At 31.1% G+C, this 27,992-nt stretch overlaps 2 protein-coding genes across 3 annotated transcripts in view; one reads left to right on the top strand and one right to left on the bottom strand.

The window, feature by feature from the left end:
* Positions 1-1,081, top strand: part of MS3_00007665 (uncharacterized protein) — a 40,586-nt gene extending 39,505 nt beyond the window's left edge. The window contains exon 16 of the mRNA XM_051215977.1: positions 33-1,081. Coding sequence (XP_051066524.1) covers positions 33-196 — 164 coding nt within the window. The 3' untranslated portion in view covers positions 197-1,081. The remainder of the gene's footprint in view (positions 1-32) is intronic.
* Positions 1-27,992, bottom strand: part of MED20 (mediator complex subunit Med20) — a 94,146-nt gene that overhangs the window by 42,621 nt on the left and 23,533 nt on the right. For both annotated transcript variants that reach the window (XM_051215975.1, XM_051215976.1), the window contains 8 exons: positions 24,408-24,561; positions 21,539-21,785; positions 19,557-19,919; positions 15,940-15,989; positions 13,733-14,205; positions 9,318-9,548; positions 7,629-8,039; positions 1,949-4,857 (listed from right to left, as the gene is read on the bottom strand). In XM_051215975.1, coding sequence (XP_051066522.1) covers positions 4,369-4,857; positions 7,629-8,039; positions 9,318-9,548; positions 13,733-14,205; positions 15,940-15,989; positions 19,557-19,919; positions 21,539-21,785; positions 24,408-24,561 — 2,418 coding nt within the window. In that variant the 3' untranslated portion in view covers positions 1,949-4,368. The remainder of the gene's footprint in view (positions 1-1,948; positions 4,858-7,628; positions 8,040-9,317; positions 9,549-13,732; positions 14,206-15,939; positions 15,990-19,556; positions 19,920-21,538; positions 21,786-24,407; positions 24,562-27,992) is intronic.

The following is a 27,992-nucleotide window of genomic DNA, read 5'->3' as shown; positions in this document are numbered from 1 at the left end:
GACCTATTCTTATATTTTTTTTCTCATTTTAGATTACCTTATTCATACTTTACAAAATAATGATAAATTAGGAGATTTAACTAAAATTTACCCAACTGTTCATGATGCAGTGAATGATGCAATTATTCAATTAAATACAATGAAAGTTAAAGAAAGAAATTTCCTGCAACTGAATGAAGAAACTTTAACATCGTAAACAAAAAAGATTTTTCAACAAATATATCGACTTAGCAACTGTCAACAGAAATAAATAAAAAGACCAATCAATTTCCAATTAATTTATCAATCATTTTATTGAACTATTGAAAGAAAAAAAACAATAATAAACTGCTATCACATTTATTTACAAAAAAAATTTCTTAATTATTAATTAATCTATTTTTGTAACTAAATGTTATTACATTTTGTGCATAAAAATAATTTGCAATGATTAAATTACATTTATTTATGTGATGAAATATTTTTTATCTTTCTATTACAATCTAACATAAATTACAGCAAGAAAAAAAACAAAAAAACATTTCAATGCAAACAGATTGAAATTAAAACAAAGATGGATAGTGGCTAGCAGTGGAACCAGGACGGGTGTCTCGTCGTATTTGGGACTCGTCAGTTGTATGTACCCTGTATCTCAGGATTGATGTTCACTTTGAGACTCGAACCTAGTACCATTCTCTCGAAACGCCATCGCGTTATCCACTTAGCTAGCGCGTCTTGCTAGCCACTTGCTTGTGCAATGCGATGAATTTAAACTCATTTTATATGATGTTTGGAGCGAACGGTACTGAGTTCGAGTACCAGAGTGAACATCAACTCTGAGATGCAGCTACATCAAGCTGACAAGTCCCAAGTAGGATGAAACGCGCGTCAAACTGGATTCCACTGCTAACCATTATCCATCTTTGCTTAAAAAGCTTTTGACTTGAGACTATATCGATGCAATCCGCACAGGATGCACATGTGCCAATAAGAGACTGATCAATTGCAGTCCTAAATAATAACTGATAGATACAAGTAAAACAACACCAAGTGAATAGGAACTAAAGTTTAAATTCAAAGCGAAACCTACAGAATATGATTTCATTTTACTAAATAGTAGTGGAACGTACCTAAATCAATAATATGAGAATATCACATTTTATTTTGTACGATACTTTTGTAAATCTTGAATAATAATTAGACATTTAAGGTTATTAATACACAAAAAGTTCATCCGTAGTAATATGGATTTTCAAAAACTTTTATTACCTGTCAAAGCGCTTTCATAACATTTATCATTATTATAATACCAAATTAACGCAAAGTATATTTTTATTTTGTTAAATAATAATACAATCTTAAAATCAACTCTATTTGTCAACTATAGTCAATTAGAAGTAAGATGGCTGAGGGAGAAAATGCTTTTGAATTTATTTGTAGGGATAAATATTAAATAAATACAAAAGAGACCTAAGTTTGTAAAGGGAACAAACGTCAAGTTTACCACAGACATTTCAACGTCGATAATTATGTATGAAAAGCGGTCTCCAGATCTGTTATTATAGTTGATCTAGTTAACACTAATATGTTGTCAGTAACGGGAAGACTAGATATTGTGACACAACAAAGGATGTCTGACAACTTAGTCATATAATAATTATAATTTTGGTTAACAACATAGCCCTAACAGTTTGGCGTTATATCAAGCTGATTTCGCCAACGTTTGGTACCATTTTAGTTAGATATGCCACATTTTGGTCCTGTGCCCTTTTATTTTCATATCTCTTTCCTTACAATAACAGAATTTTACACCACTTTTCTATAGCTTTATTTATATATCGCAATAATTTCAATCCCAAATGTCAGAATTTTGCCATATGCCGTTCAGTAACTTTAAAAGGGTAAACTGTCTCTTAATTAGTAGAAGCAATAAGTTTTTCATTCGATATAAAAAGTTAGAACGTTTTACCTATATATACATTTCTTTTTATCCGTATGGGTTAATCATAAACCTGTCGATCCAAGCATAAATACTTTCTTTAATTATAAAGTCTGGTTTTGAATTCACATTCACACTGGAATAAAAACGATGAATACATTCCCTCTTCTTATATTGAATCAAGTCGAATAAAATGAATTGTGAGAACTAACTTAATCCATTCAACTATTAACAACTGAAAGATAGTGAGACTATCATAAATAAAAACTGACCTTTGATTGATTCTGGTTTGATGTGTTACGTAACAAACAAACTGGAAATAGCTGGATGCAATTAGATGTACTTCCAGCAAAAGTGATAGCATGACAGAAATACTAAACAGTGATTTATAAGATTATGTAATAACCTAAAATATTGTACGACCATATTAATTTTTGTGTAAATCATTTTTTATTTCTGCCAAATAACAAACAAAATCTTAGGCTATAACACATGATAATGCTTATGAATAAGCAACTAAGGAATTTTAAAATTGGATTGAGAAAAAGTCATCTTATGAACTATTCTGAATAAAATACACATTTAAACTTTTCAACAGAAACGTGCGTAGACCTATTCTTACAAAACTAAATACTCTTGTAGTGTTAGTCATTAGTTTTAGCCCATAATATATCTTATTCTAGTTTCCGGACATTCCATTCTATTCATTCTACTTGAGTCATGTTTTGACCTTGTTAATTATTCGCTTATTAGCCTTGACTGTTTTCTCATGAGCGTATATGTGTGTACACTTCATGTCTCATGACTCACCACATGTCTGTAGTTTATTTTGTCTGCCTATAAATAGAGTAATGCCCGGCTTGAAATGGAGTTGGCTTCCCAGCCATCTTCCATACAATCTAAAATGGAGTCAGATCTACGGGCCTCCGCTAAACTCTATTGTCTAAGCTTATAAAAAGGTCATTACAACAAATAGTTATTCCTTTGAGTCCAGTCTGAACCATTTATTCGGTAAGTTTTATTAAACAACAGATTTATACTACTTCAAATGTTACTTTAACGAGATATTACGTAGTTGATGCTCGTGAATATGTAGTTGATAAATCACAGTTTGAAGACAAGATCGATTTGTTTTAAACACAAATTTGATGTATCCTTATGTTAACTGATGAACTTAGTTGATATTGATAATAATAAAATATGATTAGATAAAAAAGTATTCATTTTTTCGAGTCACTAATTGGGATGAACAACTTTAGAGCCTAATAATAATACTTCGTTCACACATTTTTTAATTATGATGAACAATTTTCAGTTACAAATATTGTATTAGACAAAATGAATAAACTGAATCCGCAACAATTTAAATAATTTGACATGCTTGTCTCAATTCTCACATGTGAAATAACCTTGACTCCATCCTAAGAAAAACATTTCCATTATTGTCTGAATATTGTATTTGAAGGACAATGGCATGCCGACAAATTTTACATCGATTGCCAAGCAAATCAGAAACTTGAGCTAATCTTGCCCTTTTATACAATAATTTTCATGGAACCGACTATAAATATATTTCATGGATGACCATACACCATAATCAATTTACAGTTTTATTTATGAGAACAAGATTATTTTAGTGACACAGAAACCTGAAGATCATAATAAAATCTTAGCGATCTTATCACTGCATACAGCTCAAAATAACCCATGTTAGAAATTCTGAACAAGCCTGCATTTTCCTGACAAATCGAGCATGGAAAGAAAAAAGATGTATATTAACAAAAAAAACTCTGTCTTAGACTTAATTTCATTTGACGAAAGTTTTGCCTAAATACAAGTAGGCACCTCATCACAATTTATGATGTTATCCTCTCTATCAGAAATCTCGATTTCAACCAAAATTAAGTTCAATTACATAAAAATAACAAACGGAAAAGCACTATGTAAGGTAATTTTGGTCAAAATATCTTTTCTGTATCAATCAATGATAGTATAAAGTAGACAATATTGAACATGGGAACAAATCATGAACTTTTATTGTTCTGATCAGTGATATATAATAAGTTTAACAATCACAAAATAAGCTATTGAAAACAAAACGAATAAAAATAATGATAGACTAGATTATTTTCTGTAGACATCATTATAGTACACAAATGTTATTACGGAAGCATAATATTAGGAAAATAATATATATTTATCTGAAAACTTTCCATATTATATATGTTGTTCTAAAATATTTATCACCAATCCTCCAAAAATGGACGAATATGATTAAGTTCTGAAAACATTATTAGCATAAGATCATGAAGAGGTAATTACAAAACACAGTTATGCTATATAACGAATGTTATGAAGTTATAACCACCGAGTTACCAGAAATAAGCACGAAATTCTAAGCAATAATAATGAAAACCTGAGAAATTCGATCAGTTCTTGAAATTTGTATCCTAATAAATACCAAATTTAGCTCCAAACTCTCTTCGAGATTGAGTAAGCGATGTTTTTACAGGAAATAATTCACATGTCTGTTTTGAAGTGATTAATTTGTTTAAACGACAATTAAGAGCAAAGGAATATGCTGCTTCTTGCCAAGGTAACTTTTTTGGTACATTTCTTGAAACTGACGTATAACAAGATGAAGTATCTGTGTCATTCAGAGAAATTGCTTCATGAGACACTACAACTGATGATTGTGTAGGTGTAATTCTTGATTCTTTTAAATTATACATATTGTTGGCCTCCTTTAATCGATTATATTCTTTAATCATATTCATTAAAATTAATTCATTTATAGTTTTTTTCGAATAAATTATATTGGTATCATAAATATTTTTATTATATATTAAAGAATTTGTAGAGTTTACATCATAATCGATATGATCAGTATGATTGTTCGATGTAGTATGACCATTCAATGTTCCATCTGAGTACGAATACTTAAAAAGTATGATAAAATGAAGTAAAAACAGAAGATTTAACTTGTTTTGCTTCCAAATGAACTAAAATATTTAAACTATATAAAGATAATTATTCATGATTAATATCACTTAATTGAAAATCACTACCAGTTACCAATATGAAACATCAAAGCCTTAGTGGAATAACAATATAAAAGTATTTCAATCAATCTTTCTCAGTGAAATAATACTATCACTACATAAGATTACAAAAATAATAGATAATAATTACATCAGATATGGTATACTTTCTAACTCCGTATATTCCAGTAAATAATATTATGATTAAACCGGGTTTGATTAAATCACAACACATTCATAGAACAATGAACGTACTATAAAAGTAACGACCCAAGACGTTGAAAACTAAAGTTTAAAATTTTGACGAGTTAGGTATTTAGTTAGAGAACCTTCAATATAGATCATAGTTTATTATAATAACGGATGTAGCGTAGGTCTCTCATTTCGCCTTTGGCTTACATCAGATATTAGATAACGTCATAATCATAACCACCGTGGTTAGCATTTATGGAAAGCTAATCATCTGAATAAATATAAGCTTATTTACCAAAAGAATGAGAACATTTATTCCATGAATTATCCAGTATTCGGGAATTTCATGGAGCCTCAGTAAGATTGGTTGCGTGTTAAATAAAATCCATGACCAATTAAAAATAGAAAGACTTTATTGTCACGAAAATTCAATGAAACCATCTTCCTCTAGAACCTGAGTCCGAAACCACTTTATACCTTGACTTTTCTTCGACAACATATGCCCTGGAAGTTTCCTTAAAATCATTTTGTCTCTGCCAAAGTAGTAAGGCAACTTGAACCGATGCACATATTTTTTAAATCCTTCGTTGTGTAGGAACGACTGACTGACGAACCTTAGCAGAAAAGTGACAACTACCACAGAATATTCTTCACAGCAAGTAAACATAGTCCTTTTTTGCTACTTTTATAAACTTAAGGTCAAAATATATCTCAAAAATAATTTCTTTATGGAATGGCTTCTGACGATAAGCAACTCTAAATAGCACGCACTATCAACAAAAGAGACAAGACTATATGTGATGAAAAAAAGTGTCACATTTATCTTAAGTTAGTGCTTCATTAACAGTATGATGCCAGCTGGATGCATTATTTCCTTCAACTTATCTTTGAGGAACAACGATGAAGAATTTTCAACTAATCGAATCCAAGCTTGTTGTCAAACTACTCTGATTGTAATATTTTACAAAATCCTACCCAGATATCCGGTAGAAATTATAAAGTCCATTGAATTACCTATTATTAACTTTGCGATACCTTTCAGATTTGGTGGACGTAATAAGATGATGCCTTATATTCTAGGTCAAAAAAATGCATTACATCAAACTGGTTAATGCTCATCAATAATACATATCAATAAACAAGTATAATCGAATCTACCGATTAAAACTGTTGTCAACATATTGAAAAGTAAGGTTATCTAATTGCAAAATATTAATAATCAATTAGCTAGAGACTATTGATAACGTATATTTTATAAAATATACCTTGTAAATTATAACCACACAAGCCATTCGTTAAAAGTTAGGGCCAAATCAAACAACAGTGATACCATACATGACAGTTATTTGAATGAACAAAAACGATATCACGGTATAACTGTTTCATATCAGCTAACTTATGTTCTGATAATGTTAGCCGCATACTGTATATATATACCAGAAACAAACATTTTTGACTAAAATGAGTATATGCGAATCCAAGAGTTTTGCGTTGAGAAAATCGGACTTGAAATAAATACTGTAAATGTAGCATAAACTGGACGTAACTTTACCACTTGAGTTCAATATACGGTCCACTTAAAAAGAATAAAAATAAAAATCTCATTTTTTAACTATGATTGTGGTGTGTGCTACTTATATTGACATAAGTAGTATATGATGTTAGTCGTGAACAAAAGGTCTGGCAGCAGAGAGACAAGAGGATCGAACAGTAAACAATGGAAACAGGATGTGATTTGTGTGAAAATGCAAGAACAATGAAGTCTGGGTCATTTTGAGACAATTGGTTGACATTTTGCAAATTAAGTATTTACTTTATGATTTTCACAGATTGAACTCATGAGTCAGTTGAAGCTAGACCACCATTGGAAACCTGGAAGCACTGGACGGCCGTTTCGTCCTAGCATGGGACTCCTCAGCAGTGCGCATCCACGATCCCGCACCACCTGGGGCTCGAACCCAGGGCCTACTGGCTTCGCGCGCGAGCACTTAACCACTAGACCATTGAGCCGGCATCCAACGGTGTTAATGTCTAACTTCAACCAGTCCACGAAGTTGCGCTACCGTACGCCATTGTCTTCAGTGAGTTCCTATCTCACAACAGACCTGGTTGAACTCCACTGGTAACGACTTCTCACTAGAACTCCAGAAGTGTCTCCTGAAGTCAGTCACTAGTGAGCAGGTGATTATTATTATCAGAATGTGTTTTGTGGAGATTTTTAGAAATTTTCAGAAATTTTCTAAAAATCTCCACAAAACACATTCTGATAATACTTTATGATTGTTAGATTTTATTGACAAGTCCTGTAAGTTTGCGTCAAATACATTCGATTGTCCCCACCCGTGTTCTGTTCACTATGAAATGACCTATCCCAATTCAAGAATTTGTATTAATTTGACTATATTTACAAATAAACAATAACCATTTAGTATCATTTATGAAAGCGAAACTTTTATTGATTAAATTCATATACTTACTTTCATTGGTAAACAGGTTTCTAAACTATTAAACCTTGCTAATTCACATAATTTAAGTTTTGTATTGTTAGAATGTTTAATTGATAATTCTTTACCACTCAATTCATCAAGAAAGAATTTCTTATTAGGATCATCATTTTCATCAACAGTAACAGACCAATCAGCGTTTTCTTGCCAAGATTTTACAGCACCAATTATATTCTGATTTATACACATTGAAAGACTATCATTTAGCGTGTCATTAATTTTTTTATTCAGAATATCTAAAGAAGAATTATTGCAATTATTCTTGTCATCAATTTCACTGAGATTATTCTCAGAGCAATTTCCTAATGTATCATAGGAATCAAAACTTATTGACTTGACTGGATAATGACTATTTGTATTCGATAGTCTAAATGACGATGATTTCTAAAGTTAAAATAAACACACAAAATAAAAAATGCATTATAAATTATAACGAAACTAAACTATTAGACTGAATGAATCTTATGCTTTATATGTGTTTTATTCACAAATAAACTAAGCATGTATAAAGTTACAAATAAACAAATAAACCCATCCAATTATTCTTGTTCGTGTCCCAAGAATTAGAATGGTAGAGATTAGCAAATTAAAAAGAAATGTAAATATTTATTCAGAAACAGGTTAGTGAACATTGTCCAATTCTACAACAGGTTAATTGATGTCTCAAATAGCTCAGAGACAATGGCTGTAAATGAGGAATTAGGTTATTTTGGTTCAAATTCTATGGGGATTATCAGTTCTACAAGAATGAAAATATGACTTTCCAACCAGTCCCAAATAAAATAAAGCACGGGTCTATGGCTTTCAACCATATAATATAAATAAAGTTAGTTTTCATATACTGCTAATTCACTATATTTTGCTTTCAACTATGGGAATACATTTGTTCAGTCATATTATAGTAAATTCCAACTGATTACCATTTAATTTTGACTACAGAATGTCATTTTGTGCAACATGAGATGTAATACGAAAGCAAATGGTATATGTTTTGTGTCCCCTTACCAATATTAGAATAAGATAATTCAGTGATTGAAAAGTAGCCTGTTTAAAAACTGTTCTTATACTGTAACAATTTCCTTCATTTTAGATTTAACTTATTACTATGGAGATCAAAGAATTATCCAATTTTAGTTAATGTTACAACTTTACTGATAAACATAACTACAAGTACTTTTTTTGTTCAAATATTCACATAACCTTAGCTCATTTTTGACCAGTCGTTACTATGTTTAGTTTTTAGTATGTCCCTACAAAGTGTTTTTGTTACTATGTACTAAGAACTATACTATTTCAATTTATCTGCTTAAATATTCCAGTTCCCGGATTTCCACGTTTTTCTGATTACCATAATCCCGTACCGAACCCAATCTTAAGACATGGCACACGTAATTAGTTGATAATTTCTACTGATGGAATTATTTACTCATTTATATCATTCAGTCAAAGATAATGTAGTATAGTGGCATATCTCTATCCGAAATTATCAGGCAACAAAAACACAAGTAAAATATATCTAATAAGCAAAAAACGATCATAAATAATACTAGTTTTACATGAGTAGTAAGGTAATAAATTCCCTCTTCTCTAACTCTAAAATCAAATGTTACAAGTGATAACTTGTAACAGTTTTAGTAAAGAACTCTTAAAGCAAAAACTTACATTTGGTGTATATTTTCTTTGTGGGAGTATAGCAATCATATTTGTTTGATAACAGACTGATTTTAAAATATTTGTCGGTAGAACAATAATAGTTGAAAGTTGACGTGTTTGTTGTTTTTTATATTGAGATTTTAATTGGTCAAGATTTCTTGTCATACGAGCCTGATCAGCTGAGGATGTTTTATGCATAGGGATCAAATCTGGGGCATCACTAACTGCTCCTGGACCAATCTAAAAGTAATGCAATATTATGCTTAATAACAACAGAATTAAGAAAGATAGAATTTAATACAAAACATGACACGAATATTCAACAAATGATACATAGTTCCTAACAAATACTTAACTACGAAGGTAATCTTCTAGATTATAAACTACAGCGATAACGTGCAACTTCGCCTAAAAACAGAATAATACCATTTTCGCAGGTTATAAATTTCAATTTAGTTTGAATTCATCAACGGGAAATGTCTCAGGAAAATGAAAATCCACTGCACAATGGAGAATTAGATAAGAAAGTTTCTGTTGTCTGGTTATAAACAACAATGAACTGGACTAATTCTTAAAGGTTGTAACTTGCCACAATTCGCATCGGCACAGAGAGAAAAAATTTACAAGAGACAGATCAAAACAGTCGAAACACTAGCATTATCGAAAAGAATGAATAAAACTGAAATATAACCACATAAAATAACATAAATGCTCATTATATAGAAGGAAGATAAATTATGAATATCTCACAGACCCCAATCAAACCAGAGAAACTATTTGAAAAGAAGGAAAGTCGGCTATTTATTACTCTTGATTGAAACCGTTTAGTAAAACATAAACCAGTTTATGCCTAAAAATGATTTTGTCTATACATTCCAAGGTAAACAGAAAAAATACAGACAAAAAACAGACAAACTGACATATTTTAGACTTGTGGAGTGCATTACCAACTTACATCAATTGCGAAATTGGATACAGATTGCAGCCAAAAATAGTCACATAAACGTTGAGATTATCAGAACAAGACATCTTGTCAAACAACGAAGTCAGTGACCGCATTATGGACAATACCAGCGACATTCTCACCAGGATTTCCTAACTTGAACCAAAGATGCATAGTGGATACCTATAGGCATACTTACTAAGCATTAAGGAAATCGATTAAAAACTTATTATTGTTAATATTTATCTCTGAAAGTAAGAGAGATAGACGTATTACTTAAGCTGCGATCAAAACTAAGTATTTCCAAATTTTAAACTAAAGTATTCGCCTAAAGTAAATGGACTGTGGCCAGGAGTGGAATCTAGGATACGCATTTCATAGTATTTGGGACTCGTCATTTGCATGTGTCTACATCTCATTGTTAATATCCAAATTGGAGTTCATATACAGTATCCTTTATTTCATAGGTCAACAGGTTACTTCTGACCGTAGACAACTGCTATTTTGTTTAGCGTTTATGATGCTTACACCACTATTTATACATCAGCACATTTCCCACAAAAGACTGATATTCACTTACAACTTCCTACAAAACCAATAAAGCTAGAACAGAAATGTTTAAAATTTCCTTGTATACAATGTCATGATGATTATCACTGAGATTTTTCTAGGTTATCAAAAAAATTCACTAAGATAAAGATGGTTTTTAAATTTCCATGAAACGTACACACATATCATCTTTCATCAATATTTCAAACTATGTTCAACAAGTCGATTGTAAAAAGTCGGTTTTGTCGAGATGGCATGGGGAACTTTCAAAACAAAAAATATGAGTAAAAATGATTAACAACTGTTCGCTCAACGTAATTTTATCGACTAACTAGAGAACAGTTGAAAAGACAAATGCTAGTAGATTCTTAGTTAACAAAGAAGTCAAGTGGAGGAGATAAACTTATCAGTTCATTGAAAAAGCTTGGACCAGATTGGCAGGCGAATTGTTGGATTTACTTCAAATTCTTTCGCTGAGATTTTGCAAATATATTCTTCCTCTTTAATGTAATAAATACTTTGTTTGGAAGTCTTCCATTGGTTGTCCTTTACATCCTCCATGACTCTTCGAGTTCCCATTCCTTTATGTTTCTCCTCCTACTTTCTTTAGTTTAATCTTTTCAACTTTTTTAACAGGCATTGCACTTCTGATTGATGTTACATACTAATTATGTCTGTAGAATACATCACATGCCTCCGTCATATTTCTTTTTTTAGACTATACGACTTACAAGTAGGTAAAGTTCGTATAGAATGTTTTTTATTAATTTACAATGTTTTACGTCATTATATTGTTTGTATTAGGTTAATTAACACGGTGTCCTATGAATTGTAGTTTATCTGACAGTGACTGGCCAACTGTTTTAGCTGCTGGGTTATCAAACAAATGCAGAATCATACACACAGTAAGGTACTTCATGTAAACATTTAGAGTTCCTTGTGTATGTAAATCAGTGAAACTAATTGACAGGTTAATCTGGTTTTATTAGTGAATACGTTAGAGACACAAATTAACATAGAACCCAATAAAAATATATGATACATGTCAACAGTTTACAGGATAAGTGGCCCGAAAAGAAAGAAGTTAAATCAGTCTTTACGCAATAAATTATAATCTCTGACGAATTGTAACTTGAATATACTACTCAATATGACATAAATTTACAGACAGTTAAGAAAGTAATTAACTATCCTGAAGTTTTATAGAAAGCGTCACTACACTGAATTGAATGGTATTTCAGAGAAGTTAATTGTCAGATTTCTCTCTGACAAAAATATCTGAGACTTATGTATATATTCCATCTTCAGCAGCAATATCCTACAGAGAAATATTAAAGTAGAGGAAACTTGCTGACAAATACTAACGACACATTATGTTTCTGTCTCAGGGTTCAAAAACATCATTAACTCAGTGGGACTAATACTAGTCTTCAAGTAACCACATCTTAGTGGTCGTCGATCTCAATAGGATAAGACAATCAGAAGCAACCAAATGAGAAGGCCAATCGGTGGCAACCAGAAGTGACCCGAAGAACAAGTGAGTTTCATTGGCTTGGAAATGGACTGATTTCCGAAGGAATAGAGTTATATGTATATGAGAAATTGTGCATTTTATTCGGTAGCCCAACATGCTTTCTCGCTCACTCTTGAGTTCTCGCCCAAGTAGTCAGTTTGTGGGTTAACCCGTAGCACGTTGTGTATCAGTATCAGATTTTGGACATCGCCAGTCATAAAACATCACATAGATGACAGGTATAAAATAAATTACAAAAATTATCATACTTAAAGTTTATAGAAATCCTAAAGTTTTATTAGACTCTTAATCCAACAAGCACCGTTATTTAGATATTGTACGCATACCAAAAATTCTTCAAACATATTATTACGTAAAAATTAGCAAGCAGACAGACCTACCTCTATTGAAATAATTAAGATTGAAATAGCAATTCTCGAAATCTTAAAATGTGTGAAGTGCATTAGAAAACATATGTCGAAAATATTTTTTATTGTAGCCTCTGATGTCATATAATTCAAACTGATCGTCTGTCTAATATTAATAAAGTACTTTTACGTAGCATTATATGCATATATTTTATAAACCAAATGTTTATTTTATTACACTAAGCGAGAAAAAAACATTATACATTACAAATATATAACCAAAATGGGTTTTGTGAAGATTTTTAGAAATTTCACAGGTTGAAATCATGAGTCAATTGAAGCTAGACCACCATGGGAAACCTGGAAGCACTGGACGGTCGTTTCGTCCTAGTATTGGACTCCTCAGCAGTGCGCATCAACTGCTCACTAGTGACTGACTTCAGGAGATACTCCCGGAGTTCTAGTGGGAAGCCGTTACCAATGGAGTTCAACCAGGTCTGTTGTGAGATATCAGCTCACTGAAGACAATGGTGTACGGTAGCGCAACTTCGTGGATTGGCTGAAGTTAGACATTAACACCGCTGGATGTCGGTTCAGTGGTCTAGTGGTTAAGTGTTCGCGCGCGCAACCAGTGGGTCCTGGGTCCGAATCCTGCAGGGTGCGGGATCGTGGATGCGCACTGCTGAGAGGTCCCATACTAGGACAAAATGGCCGTCCAGTGCTTTCAGGTTTCCCATGGTGGTCTAGCTTCAATTGATTCATGATTTCAACCTGTGAAATATGTAACCGTTATTCCACGATAGATCATCTTGCTTTTAAATGAATAACAATACATTTACGTATTTGAAGCTTATGATATGAAATACTTATTATCAAAATGTGAAAGTTTGATGCTTCAATACTGCTCTTTTTCTAAATTAAATTCCACGTAAAATTAAAATTCAAGGATATCACAATACGTAAAGACAGTGTATTATCAGCAACCTGCTAAGACGTTTCATTATTCAGAAATTACAAGAAGGTCTATGTTTTTAAACAGTAGTCTACTTACTTGACTAATATCTGAATTCGCTTTTACTCTGCCGTCTTTCAGTGGACTACTTTCTATATTCCTCAGACGAAATACATTTCCAGGAAGAGTATCGTTAACAGAACATTGTAATGACTTCACTGAACTACTTTCACTAACATATAATTGATTAGAAAATCTTGAGTCAATATTATTTGGTTTGTCAGGCCAAAATGCTGAAAAACATTTGACAGTTCCCCTAACTTGATCACTGGAGAATCGGTTTATTGATTTATTGTGTGCTTCTTTAAAATGAGTATTACTAGTCTGGCCATTTTGAGCTTGTTTACGAGAAAACGTCCCTATTTCAGAATCTATATCCATAGTCAAACTAATTTCTTGATAATTATCTCCCATGCATTCTTCTTCATTTAATTCCGTAGTTGACAAACGTCTCTTATCCGTGTTTTGTACACAGTGACTGCTTTTTATATCACAATGTCGTATTTCTTTAACTGTATATCGTGTTGAAATAATAAAAACAAAATTATAATTAATAAATCAATGAATGTAATATTGAATTAATAAAAAGGCATAACTTCATATTTTGGTGACAGCCGTTTTTTGTATATTATCTCACCACCTCTCTAAAGGAAAAACAAACAGAATTTACTTTTGTCCTATACAAGATAACTATCATTACTGCAATAGATTAATGCGAGGTAACTTCTTAATGAACGACATAAATGACTGTCCTTTTGATGTGATTATAGATTAAATTTTAATTATTATGAACAATTTCGGACAATGGTACTTAGAGTCTATATCTTATCATCTTGAAGACACAAAATAGAAGAGCCTAAACCACCTTGTGTATATGAGAACAACAATCAGAAAGCAAACTGATGAACTAGTAGGATATTCAAAATCAACTCACCCTAGTTTCTACTTAAACTATTTTTGATTCATAAAGTGTCACATGGATGGGTTAAACATAATCAATTCAAGGCCTGGCACAAATGAGCATTAGTCCGGGTTACCATTTCACATTAGCATGATGAGACGAAATTAAAAAGATGAGTAGTAAATGAGTTAAAATAAAATGAGATCAGTCATAATAAGAAAGAATAGACAGTGAAAATACAGTTTAAAAGAGTAAATGATATGTATGAAGAAATGCTATAACTCCAAGTTTAGAGAAATATAAAAATTTAATACACCGCACCATGTTACTTATAACCTTCAACCACCATTTGTGGTTATCACATAGATACCAACCAAGTAGTTTGCAGACACCAACATGATTCAGATCAACAGATGACGAATTCGTGGACTGGCATCACGTTTTGGTTTGGAAGCCTCTAGTTTTATTCTAGATTATTTTTCACTGGTAAGCACGTTGCATTGAGGTAAGAGGTTGTAAGGATAAGTGATAGTATCCTATGCCTAACCTTGATAGTGCTCACTTGATCGTTGCATGACAGCTATGATCAAAAGTCTGTAGCTTATAACTGTCTTCTACTTTTAAAGACCATGTTTCACAGACATAGTAAAACAGAGTGAATTGTTGCGCCAAAACATGTCCTTTGATTGGTGAACGGATATCTCACCTATGCCACACGTGATTTAAGTTGGCAAAATCCAACTGAATTCTCTGAATCCGTGTATAGATTCCTATATATATTCATGTAGGGACAATTTGAAATATTAAAAATTCAACAATAATACCACACTAAAACAAATTTGGAAAACTTCAGTTTAGATTAAAAGAAGGTGGAATATTTTATTTAAGAAATGAAGTTAGAAAAACAGTAGAAATAAATCAGAACAATAATAGAAAAGTTGGCTCAGAATAATAATTTTAGCATATTGGCTAAAGGTATTGTTTATTAAAATGTCTTTTTTTTCTCAGCATGAAATAGTATGTTAATTGAGCAGAATATGGTATAAAATGACCGAAAAATTCAAATAATTCTTATTCGACTTTATTTCCCTCTCATTTATAATAACTTGTCATCACTTTCACGCTATATCTGTATAAACAGCTTATACTGATGATCATATCATTGAACCGAAAGTTCAGGTTGACAATTAACTAAGAAGACTTTAAGTTATTTGAATATTATGAATTATATCATGACATTCGTATAATAAAACAGGAACACTGATAATATGCAACCCACATACTGCCTAAAAGATCGATTTCTAAAATGTAATACTGATCATAAAATATACAAAAGTAGACTTACTATATTCATCTTTGGTGGTTTTGGAAGATCTAGTAGTTTTATTCAAATATCTACACAAAAACAAAACATAAAAAGAACCGATCATAACTAGTCATAATGGATGCTGAAAAAAAAACGTTGCCTCAGCAACTATATGTTGTTATAACTCTCTGTTTAAGAGACATAAACAAGACACTTCAGAACTAGTGTTTTTTATGCATCTCACGCACACACACATGTTAGGATAGTTTGACCACAAAGTAAACTGTTGCACGGTTACGAATACATCAACAATTCCAATAACTCACGAAAAACTGACTCAATTTATTTGAATGTAATCATAAATGAATTAATTAAACAAAAATGATACGAACTTATATCAGTTTACTTTTCGTCTATCCGTTTAATCAGATTGATCTGTTCATAAAAATGAAGTGCATAAACAATAATCATACGATTTGCTGATAAAGTAAGAAATCCCTTACGTTGCTCATCATAAAGATGATGATGAACGAGGTTAAATACAAGAAGAGAATAACGATGGTATTGAATTGCAATGTAATGAATGAAGACTTGATGGGGAAAATCAACGTATTGTATTATGCGAAATCACACAGTATCTTTGTAAAATACGGAAATCATACATTAAATACATTATTTGCATATCTTCCTTGATTTTTCCTTAACATATTTTTTCATTCTTCCAATCCTATTGTAGATTCGATATCTCTTCGTTTTTCTACCTCTTCTCGTATTTCAATCTTCTGCTGGTAAACATCTTACTTCCAGTTCCTGCTACATACTACTTATGTTTGTCCACATGAGTAGAGCAAACCACAAGACCAGACTCTTTATTGATAAAACGTAAAACTAAACAATAGTAGACTAAAAACTTGATGAAGATAAGGATACTGTGTTGAAAACAAAATGAAATAGTATAGAGAAGCAGTAAGAGAGAGGTAAAAAAACAGTTCATGACAATACTAATATTAACCGGTTATACCTACAAAATCTGATGTTCAATCATCTTTTTAGTTCATTTCTACATCGATCAAGATTATTATTAACATTACTTGTTAGTAATAAGACTATTCGGACATTATCGCCAATTTACAAGCTACGAATTACATATAAAATATATTATTTATCTCTATAAATTTATGGATAAAAAACATTATCAAATGTTACTTTGAAATAACAGTTTATCGTTAAACAAAAAATAAAATGAAAATGTTTCACTGTATAAACGGACATCAACTGAAAAACTACTGAGAACTAGAGAACAATGAATAGTTGCTTAAGCAGTGTCCATCGAATTACTACTACCTCATAGTTTTAAAAAGTATCATCCACGACCCAAGCAAAAATTCTTAAACAAAACAATTTAATTTACAGTATATTGACAAATAACATCAGTATGAATGTAGTCGCACATCTCGTTGTTCCATAATGTTTCCTATTAGATTGATGGGTGAAATAATGTGGTGATATAATAAGTAATTCATATGAGTTTTTGCATTTTAATATATATATATATATTACTTCAAGGAATATATAACATACTTAGATTGTAATTTCATTCAACTTTCAGAAAGCTGTTCTACGATTGATATGTTGTTTTCTACTCGATTTTAACGTGAAATTTCATTTGAAAGAAAAATATCTCATATAATAATTATTACAGTGAATAAATCTCTTTAATTAATTAATAAACCGGAATTATTTTTATAGTGATATTTAGTTGATTGAAGTATATAAGCCTACATGTTATCTGACAAAAGCTGAATAGATTAATTGAGTATTATGAAAGTAGTAGTAGTAGTGTGGTATGTGCTACTAATGTTGACAGATCTAAGTTATATATATCATCAATCGAAACTAAAATGCACGGCGGTAGAAGGTTAAGAAGATAGAAGAAAAGAGAACAGAGAGTGAGTGGTGTGGAAACAAATGAACAATTATATCTGAGACGATTAATGGACATTGTGAAAATGAAGTGTTTGCTGTATGGTTCTCAGATTTTGCAGTAATTTCAGGTTCAAATACATTTAGTTATCCCTACTAGTGTTCTCGTTCACTAAAGTAGTAGCATTAGTAGTAGTAATAGTATGATTTCTTTGTTTTTCAAAAGATTCGGATACTACATAATGGTAATTGGATGTCGTTAAACTAACTAAATATATTTTAACCAAAATAAGATTGAATTATATTCTAAATAAAACTAACTATTGAGTTGATTTTATAAATAAATTATGAAATTTATGCAAATAAAATTATTTTTTAAAAGATTTACAACAGAAATTATAATTATAGTTTCTTCGAAAAAGAGTTCTGTAGTACTAACGGCTATACGTTTCTCTTTATTATTCAGTAGTAAATCGGTAAAGTAAATATGCTTAAAATATAATAATCGTTAGTGAAATATTTTATTATTACTACTCTAAATAAAAATTACCCATAAAAAATATGATTATATTTCATTACTCCCATCTAATTTATTCTTAATATTTACTAAATTCAGTTATTATATAGTGTTTTCCCCTCATGCAAACTTCCTCCAAATCCAATATTGTGCCTATGTGGTGTATGCTACTTATATTGATATAAGTAGTATATGATGCGAGTTAAAAACGTATTGTCTGGCAGCAGAAGATGGGGGAAGATCAAGAAAGGAAGAGTGGGAACACAATGTAATTTGTAAGAAAACGTATGAACAATGAAACGTGAGACAATAAATTGATGTTTGCAACAGGAGCAGTCCAGGTTGATATGATGGATTAATATTTTGCAAATTAACGATTTGCTATATGATTTCTCTAGTTTACCAAGTACCTCTGAGTTTGTACTAATTATATACGATTGTCCCCACTGGTGTTCTTGTATGCTACACCTGTACGAACAGTGATAAGAAATTGGTTTATATACATAGTGCATTCTTAGTTAAATTTGCATAATTATTAGTGGTATGATTCTAGCGAATACCGTTGAAATTTATGAATGGTGTTTTAAGATGTTCCTGAAAGTAAAAGAACTGGAAGGTCACACTTAACAGATGAGTCCCAAATATAATAAGGCCCATAGCACGGATCCCAATTTAAGTCACTCACAACAACAAAATGGAGTTGTATATATACGTAATATAGCCATTTCTTATCAATTAACTCATCATGTTAATGCGGACCAGTCAGCTGAGCACTTATAACAAAGGCATAATGAAACCTACAGAAACCATGTACTCGGTATATATAAGTAAATCGTCATACATAAATAAATATGCATATATTTTTGGTAGTCACCCATACTGATCAATCTGATGAGAGAACTCATCTATTAGAATAAATAGTTCAAAAACGTTTTCCAAGTCCAACAAAGGCATAGTCCCCCGGTAATATGAGCAACAAGATCATTGTGATGAAAATTTCGTGATTACTTCTTATTGAGAGGACATGTAATTTCATTTTTCACCGATATTCTTCGATTCCATAATATTACACCTTTATCCACATGAAGGATAAATTTTCAAAAAAATAAACTTAGGGAAAATTATACAACCACTTGTAAATTGAAAGAACCAATGACAATTGTGAACATTATGAAAGTCCAAATAAACACTTCAATAATAATGATAACACACTTACTTTGGTAAACCTCTATAATCATTATCCGACTGTAAAGATTTCGATTTTTTAAAATTTGAAGGGAAATATTTGAATAAATTAAATTTGCCCATTTTCTTTCCATCATTATTTGAAAGACTTTGATCATCAATGGTATTATTATTAAATGAATTCATAGTTAAATGTTTCGTTAAAACTAATGGAGCTATATTATACATAAACTTTTCACGTAGTTCTTTCAATCCAGGATAAGGAAATGGTGCTAGTTCATAGATTTCAAATATTAATTCTTGACTGCTTACTATTCGACCTTCTGAAAATTCTGACATTAAATTACTCATTGTAGCGTAAAATTGATCAGCTGATTTTAACTTTAACAAACGACTGTTAACAATGAAAAATATTACACAAAAAGCATTAGATCTCATGTTGTGTTAAATATTCAACTGAAGGTTATCTCGTTTCCTATTAATGAAAAATATCGATTGAGTTATCGTAACCAGAATTCGATCCAAAGAAGAAATTTCTTTTCAGCGATATCATTTTATAATTATATAATCGCGTATGTATGTACATTTTTCTCTCACAATAACTATTAAACGAACGTGGTAACAACAAGAGACTTCCAAAAATATTATCCGTATTTAGAGGTTAGATCAAAATAGAAATGAGAATGTTTCGGAAAACCGACAGGTAATAAACATTATGAATGTAATCAAGATTACAACCCAACCAAAATTAGACAACCACTGAAAACCAGGAAGCATTGAATAGTTTTTTCGTCTTTGTATGGGACACTTCAGCATTATATACCATTGATCTCACAAAGGATCGAAATTCAAGGCCTCAGCCCTTGCAGAGGTTGCGTAACTTTAAACTCCAGAGACGGAAATAGATTGTTGTGCACTTTCGCAAGTTTATTGAAATTAGACATGTAAGCCCTTCAGCAATCCCAGTAAACAAACCCCATATACTGATAAAAATTATAAAACTGAGTTAGGTAATATTGCTAGATAAATTTTGAAGAGGATCTATATAAGACAGAGTTGCGTAATGTGGTTCAATAAAATCTCACTCAGTAGTAAAACAACAAAAAGTCCACCTACAGTTTACCTAAAGAAAGTTTATTTGAGCAATCTTTATCACGTCATTTAAAATCAGGGTAATTCAAAAGTATGAAATTAAAAATTTAATGTTAATTGTTAGTGGGAATAAAATGCCGCGGAAATCGAACGAACACAACTTATACTTTTATTATGGTCTAAATAATAATTAACGTGAGTGATAAACTGTATACGATAATTCCATGTACCTTCTAGTTGTTTCAAGATATTCTGCAATAAAATTGCCCAAAAATCACAAGATCTCAGCCAATTCATCTTGTAGCAAGATTATTCTCAAATATTATCGATCTTCATTCACTTCACCTTGAATCGTATTTATTAAGATTTTTCATTGGAATAGTGGAGCGATAATCATGTGATATTAGATTGCTAGTGTGAAATTCGGTTAAAAACCAAGTTTGACGTTATGAAGAACAATATCTCAAGACCTAAGTATTTTATTGTACTAAATATGATAGTAACCATCTATCATCATGGTACTTTAGATATTATGATATATCTACGATAAATGGGGAAAACAAATGATTTCATGACAATAGCAACACATGCTTTCTTTTTGAAGTCAATCATTATTAGTTTAGGATTTATTCAGAAATAAAAACTTTATGACTGCTGTGAATAGTGTGTTAGCAAGCATAAGTAATTCAATTAGAATTAGATTCCTACAAAATAAAACCACTTTGTATTTCCTTTTGAGCAATGAATTCTGTTCTTTTTTATTCTTTAAACAATAAAAAGGGTATACAGTGTTCCACAACTTATTAAAACTCTAATCTCTTTTATATAACATTAAAGCAGTAAGTTGACTACGTTTGTCATACATAATTATTGTCATAATCATATAATTGATTCTACAGTATAACACATATATTCCAATACCTTTTCAAGAAATCCATAATGACTATAGCTGTTCGTAAGATCACCTCAGAACCTTCTAGTAATATGCTATCCCATACACGTAGAACTGCGTCAGATGCCAAACAAGTAGCAAATAAAGTAAGAAACCATTGAATGATATAAACATTCATTAGTGGAGGTTCATAAGCGCCATGATTTTTTCCCGATAAAATATCTTGTTTATATGTAGATAATTGTCTTCCAGTCAGCTGACAATCTGTTTCCAAGGCTATCATGAATGGATAATAAAATACGCATACGAATAACTAGTTAGTATACATACATAGCGATATAAACATAATTGGAAGAGAAGATAAACTATTTGAAATGTAAGCAAGGTGGACAGTGGCTAGCTGTGGAGTCGAGGACGCACGTTCCGCCCCATTCTAAACTCGTCAGCCAGATATTTCAATGTTTCGATAAATTGAATTGGTTAAATAATTTCAAAGCCAGTCAACAAACAACTTCAAAACAATTTACCTTCTAAGTAGGAGGTGAGAGTGAAATAGTTCATAAATAGAGAAAACTAAGTAAGTATTTCTATAACACTAGACAAATGAGTGTTTACAGGTTATTTAGAGAATATTGGTTTGATTACCATAAATTCTAAAGGATTCTTTCTAATAAATAGAGAATAAATAATAATCAAAAAATATCTTTGCTTATAAATGTAACTATTTATAACTATTAGAGGAAAGCTAAACATATGGATTCATACTACTTACCACTGATAACAGTAAGTAAATATGGACAAAATAAAAGCCTAAACGTAAATGTGTAAACACTAAGTCAGAGCTTGAAAAACAAAATAAATATCTGAATAACAGACTAGATCTAAATGAATTTTAAACTTCGATAGTGTAATAAGAACACGAAGATTATCAGAGCTATGTGGTATATTAGCGCAATACATATCGAACAATCTGATCACACATACTTGCCAAGAACATTTATATATAAAAAAGGTCAACTAAACTAGAAATGGAGGGTAAGAGGAGACAAGGATAATAAAGAAATGATGTGAAGATAATTTGAAACAACATCACTCCAGATAATAAGATAATATTACCAGGATAGGCTTAAGGTGAAAACAAACTGAATTGATATATATATAAGTTATCTGTTTTTGTTTGTTTTAACTCATCATTATGTTTATTTATCGCACAAACTATTAAGATGCGTTTATGAAAAGTTTACAGCCTTCCGCTGTACATGTTGCAAAAAAAGCCCAGTCAGATACATCGTGTTTGTTGTCAATATGCAGCGAAATGGATGTGCATTATTCAGATGTCGATTGACTGGACTGCCAACTTCTAGGGGGCGACCACTCAATATTTTTCGTCAGGATAGACAAAGAAGTAAGAAACAGAAACTTGTTGAAATACTTTGTGTTGAGAATTCTATATTGTACCAAAAAATATAATACTGAATAAAGCTAATAATGATAATTCTGACTATGTAAATGATAAACTATGGCAATCAAGTCAATAGTGTTCCCATCCCCCCACCAGATTATAAGCAGTCTAAAAGATAGTTCAGAAATATGCACAGGATAGACCAGAAATGAGATCGTTTAAAATTATTCTATTTAGACATGACATCACCCTGAAATCATTAGAAAACGGTGCTTAATATTAAATTTATCACGGCATTTAACTGCCATCACTTTCCAATACTAGATGAATCATCTGACTTAGTATGCGCGTACATGGAGCTTTTATTCCACTCCTAACTGTAAATCTTATAAAATAACTAAATCTCGGTATCATCACCAAAACCTACCTTGGCTTTGCCGACTTGCACCACCTATGTAGCAATATGCAACTGAATGTCGAAAGGTCAGTACACTGGGTGTCAGTTCGTTTCGTACAACTTTATGGATATGAAACATTGTTCACATATAGTATACTCTAGAACCATAAGTGCCAAGGTTAGAAGTAAGTTACTAATAATACATAGTATGTGAAATAGTGTAACAGTAAACCCTACTGTATGAAAGTACTAGGGTAGAATTAAAATAAAAAGTGGATATGATTGATGAGACGAGGACATAACACCAGTTCATCATTAGTCTAAACTGAATCGAGAGGCAAAAACTATTTAGTTCAGTTACTTTGAATCAGCAGAATGCAATACTAAACACTTTCAGTGGCTTCGATTAAAATCAGTTTCAGCTGAGTAGACATATTCGGTTTATATCCCAATAAATGTTGTCTTACTTTTTATTCTTCCATCTTATCTAATTCTTTTGAACTATACACTACGTTTGATACTGTCATCTCAATTGTTGATTTTCATTAACTTAATTTTCTTCACGGCTTCTCGGTAACACCGAACAATCTCAACAGCCTCAGGACAGATGAGCATCATATGCTCAACAGCGAACAGCTTCGAGAGAAAATCCCCAAAAATCAAACAAGAAGCCACGAGGAGTGTAGTTCCTCCGTGTCAAGTGTCAAGAAAATACTGACTGAAGACAATGGAAGATAGTAGTTCGATAACTCAGATTGACTGAATTTAGACTTGTACACCACTGAATCTCGCCTCAGTGGTCTAAAGGTTAAGAGTTCGTGTGCGAGACCAGGGGTTCCGGGCTTGATCCCCGACGTTGGGATTGTGGATGTATGCTGACGAGGAGTCCAATGTTAGGAAGAAGAATTTCTCCAATACTGCCAGATTTCCAACTCAATTTGGTTTGTGATCTTAATAGTATTTAACAATCTCCAAAACCTACATACTGGTGTTAAAATATTTATTAATGTGTCGAGCATGAAATATAACATCAAACGACTGATACATATTGACCTCCTAATAATATAAAGACAAAAAAATCGAAAAAGAGCAAACTAACCAGCTTTGAATTGTAAATTATCTAAATGATTCGCTAATTCGGGTATTCTATTTTGTAAAAGTTGTCGGAAAACAGCAATATCTACAGATAATGCTTGTAAATTTTGTGCAAAATATGATTCCGGTAAAACATAATCAATTAAATAGACCATGATCTATAACAAAAAAAATATTATTATGACGTTTCTTTATGTGACCGAAGAAACTGTGGACAATAAAAGTAAGCATAGAAGAGTTACATGATGAATTAGTCCTAAACAAAATAAGACCTAGGTGCAAATGTTTAATCAGAACAAAGCTTCCCATTTTATGTCAGTATAAATGAAAGAAAACACAATAAGATCAAAAGTATTAATATAATACACAAAAGAATTATGATTCAAATCAGGAAATCAAAGTAATAAAATAGCTAAGTAGATAACTTGATGGCGTTTGAAGCGTTTGAATATCAACTCTGAGATGCAGGCACATCCAGCTGACGAGTCCCAAATAGGATGAAACGCGTGTCAAACTGGATTTCACCGCTAGCCACTGTCCATCTTTGTTTAAAAAGCTTTTGACTTGAAGCTATATCGATGCGATCCGCACAGGATGCACATATGCCAACATGATACTGATCAATTGCATTCTTAAATAACAATGGGTAGATACAAGTAAAACAACACCAAGTGAAATCAAAATAATAACAGTTTGGAAACAAGAATTTACAAGAGTATGAAAAGTGATTATAACTGAGCTGTTTTTTAATTGAATTTGAGCTTAGTTATCTAAAATTTCTTTTGATCTTCACTATATAATTTGCATTTTATGACATTGTTCACAATTGAAAAAACAACATAATTATTAAGTAAAAAATAAATGTACTAAAAGTACTGTACAATAAATTGAACAAAACATAGAGAATGATTTACTATCGCTATTCTAATTCAATTAGAAAAGATTCTACAATAACAAACAATATAGTCGATCAAATATACTCAAATCTTAGTCGAATTCCTCATTATGAATAATAATGATGATTAACTGTTGAACAACGTATACTATTGGTATCTTACTTTCAACGACAAAATATATACGATAAAAACTAGCTATTAAGCCATTAAAAGAAAAGATTATTCGATGAGAAAAAGCTTATATTATTCCCATTAAATTTTGTTTTATTAATACTATCATGTGTTAATACCAATTCAATTTCTTTGGTTTTATTAAAATGAATATTTAATTTATAATACTTTTTACCTAAAAGTACCACTGATTAATATTGTGTTCACGACATTTCCGGAAGATTAACAACACATAGTAGTTTATTTGTTAATTTTCATTAGAAACAATATTTTTTTGGTACTTTTGAATATTTCGTTAATGATGTAATCATAGTTTATTCCACAAAAATAGGTTTTTATCTGTCATGGAGTTTGTTTGATGATTTCGTACAATTTGAAAGTAATTTTTATAATGAATTCATATCAAATAGATAACTATTCAAAGTAAAAACGCAGTGGATAGATAATTAGACCTATGTATCGTGCTCATTATGAGACCAAGAGGTTCTAAATTCAACTTTGTGTCATTTAGTGAGTGCATAATGGTAAAAAGTCCCAAACTGAGATGAAACGAGTTTCGAGTGGTTTCTGATTCTTAGTGGTTTCAAACAATGCCTGATCATGCAAAGAAAATTTAATCAACCGATTGTGACAGCTATATACACAAAAGTACAGTTCGCCCATAAAAAAATTATTATCGTTAAAAAAGATATTTGCTTTCCTGAATAGTCACTTTTATGTAAATTAATGTCTTTGGTGTCCTATTACTTACTTCAGTTAAGTTATTTAAAGTTGAAATGATAAGTGAAATAGGAAAAGTAAAAAGTGAATCTATTAACGATTTGTTTATCAATCATCAATAATATAAGTGATCTTCATTAATACTTTTACAGTACACTATATGATAAAACTTAATAAAATAATATTTAAAAATAATGCATGATTTAAGGTTGACGTTATTTATGTCAACAGGATCTTCACTTTTCAAGTCTAACTTTTCAAAGGGTACACTCAAATTTAACTGGATATAAATAATAATAATAAGAAGAAGAAGAAGAAGAATAAGAAACAAACTTGAATATTCATATGACTGATTTATTATTGCATCAAGAGAATTATGAAATAACTAACTTTTTACTACAATTATATACTGATAATTTGCAAAGGTAACACTATTAGGACAGGTAGAGTTAATTTTCTCACTTAATAACTTCCTTATGAAAGGAAACTGAATAATAAACAGTCTAAAGTAAATAAATTTCGGTCGAAAGCAAATGTAATTTAGGTATACTAGTTGAAAAAAAGACATTGTAAAAACCCGGTTCTATTCTATGAAACAAACATGGAAAACAATATGAAGAGTATTTTGATATATGAGATACCAAAATACATTGGACAAGAATGAACGTGTCTTTTTTAGAAATTTAATCGATTATTATTTATAATTTTAATCTATAGATATAGATAATTTGGCAATATAACACTTGAAATTTTACATATAAATGGTCGGTACATCAAGAGAAAAACAATCAACGCGTAATGTTTCTACTTATTCTTCTATTATTATAGTCTCGTAACCTTTTAATACATTTCTGCATCAAGATTTGTGTAGATAACCTCTGGTAAAGAGATAGGAGCTCTAAAATCAATCATATATTTAAAAAGTTGATAAATGAAGTCTATTTAATCAGAATTATATAGTCGTTTAAAGATCCCCGTCATATTAAAAGACTAATATTTGAACGAAGAATATTCTTTTCGATAAATTCTCTTCAGGTTCTACAATTATATATCGAAATTATTAATCCGAAAAATGGCCAAGTTAAGGGTAAAGTACATCGTTTAGAGCATGTGAATTTAGAATTGTGATAAACAAAATACAATAAAATTGTTAATGTTAATATGACTCATATAAAATGTTAACTTGAATCTGCGTGCATGTTAAATGAAATTTTAAGATCCATGATCAGAATAAATATGCGTCAAATAGGGTGAGAGAGAAATAATAGTGCAATTACAATTCGATCAAATAAGTAAGACGTAATACGGAGGGATGAATGCGAAGTGAATGAATCATGTATAGGGAGATTAATGATGTTTAACCAATAATACGAACAATAATAATAATAATAATAATAATAATAAGAAGAAGAAGAAGAAGAAGAAGAAGAAGAAGAAGAAGAGTAATAATACAAATAATACAAAGATTTATGAATAAAGATAACAGGGACAATTACAATTGACTACGAAAGGTCATAGTCAAATAGAGTCATTCAATAGTTAAGATTACGATTGATTAATTGGCCTTGATGTTGGCCAGGGGAGGAGGAGTGGCTGAATATATTTCTTCTGTACGCATAGCTCCGGTTTCTTTATTCGGATGGCTACTGCTTCAGCCGTAGGACAATACAAAAGTCTTTTAACGCCGGAGAACTGCGATTAGTATTTTCTACGCGCCCAATGGCTACACCGAAGCTAAAAGATGAATTACCTGGAATGACCACCTCATTTTGTATTTATCAGTCCGACTGCTCCTGTGGAGC

This window comes from Schistosoma haematobium, chromosome 4 (assembly GCF_000699445.3).
Source record: "Schistosoma haematobium chromosome 4, whole genome shotgun sequence".
NCBI lineage: Eukaryota > Metazoa > Platyhelminthes > Trematoda > Strigeidida > Schistosomatidae > Schistosoma > Schistosoma haematobium.
This window is presented reverse-complemented; position numbering and strand designations above follow the sequence as displayed.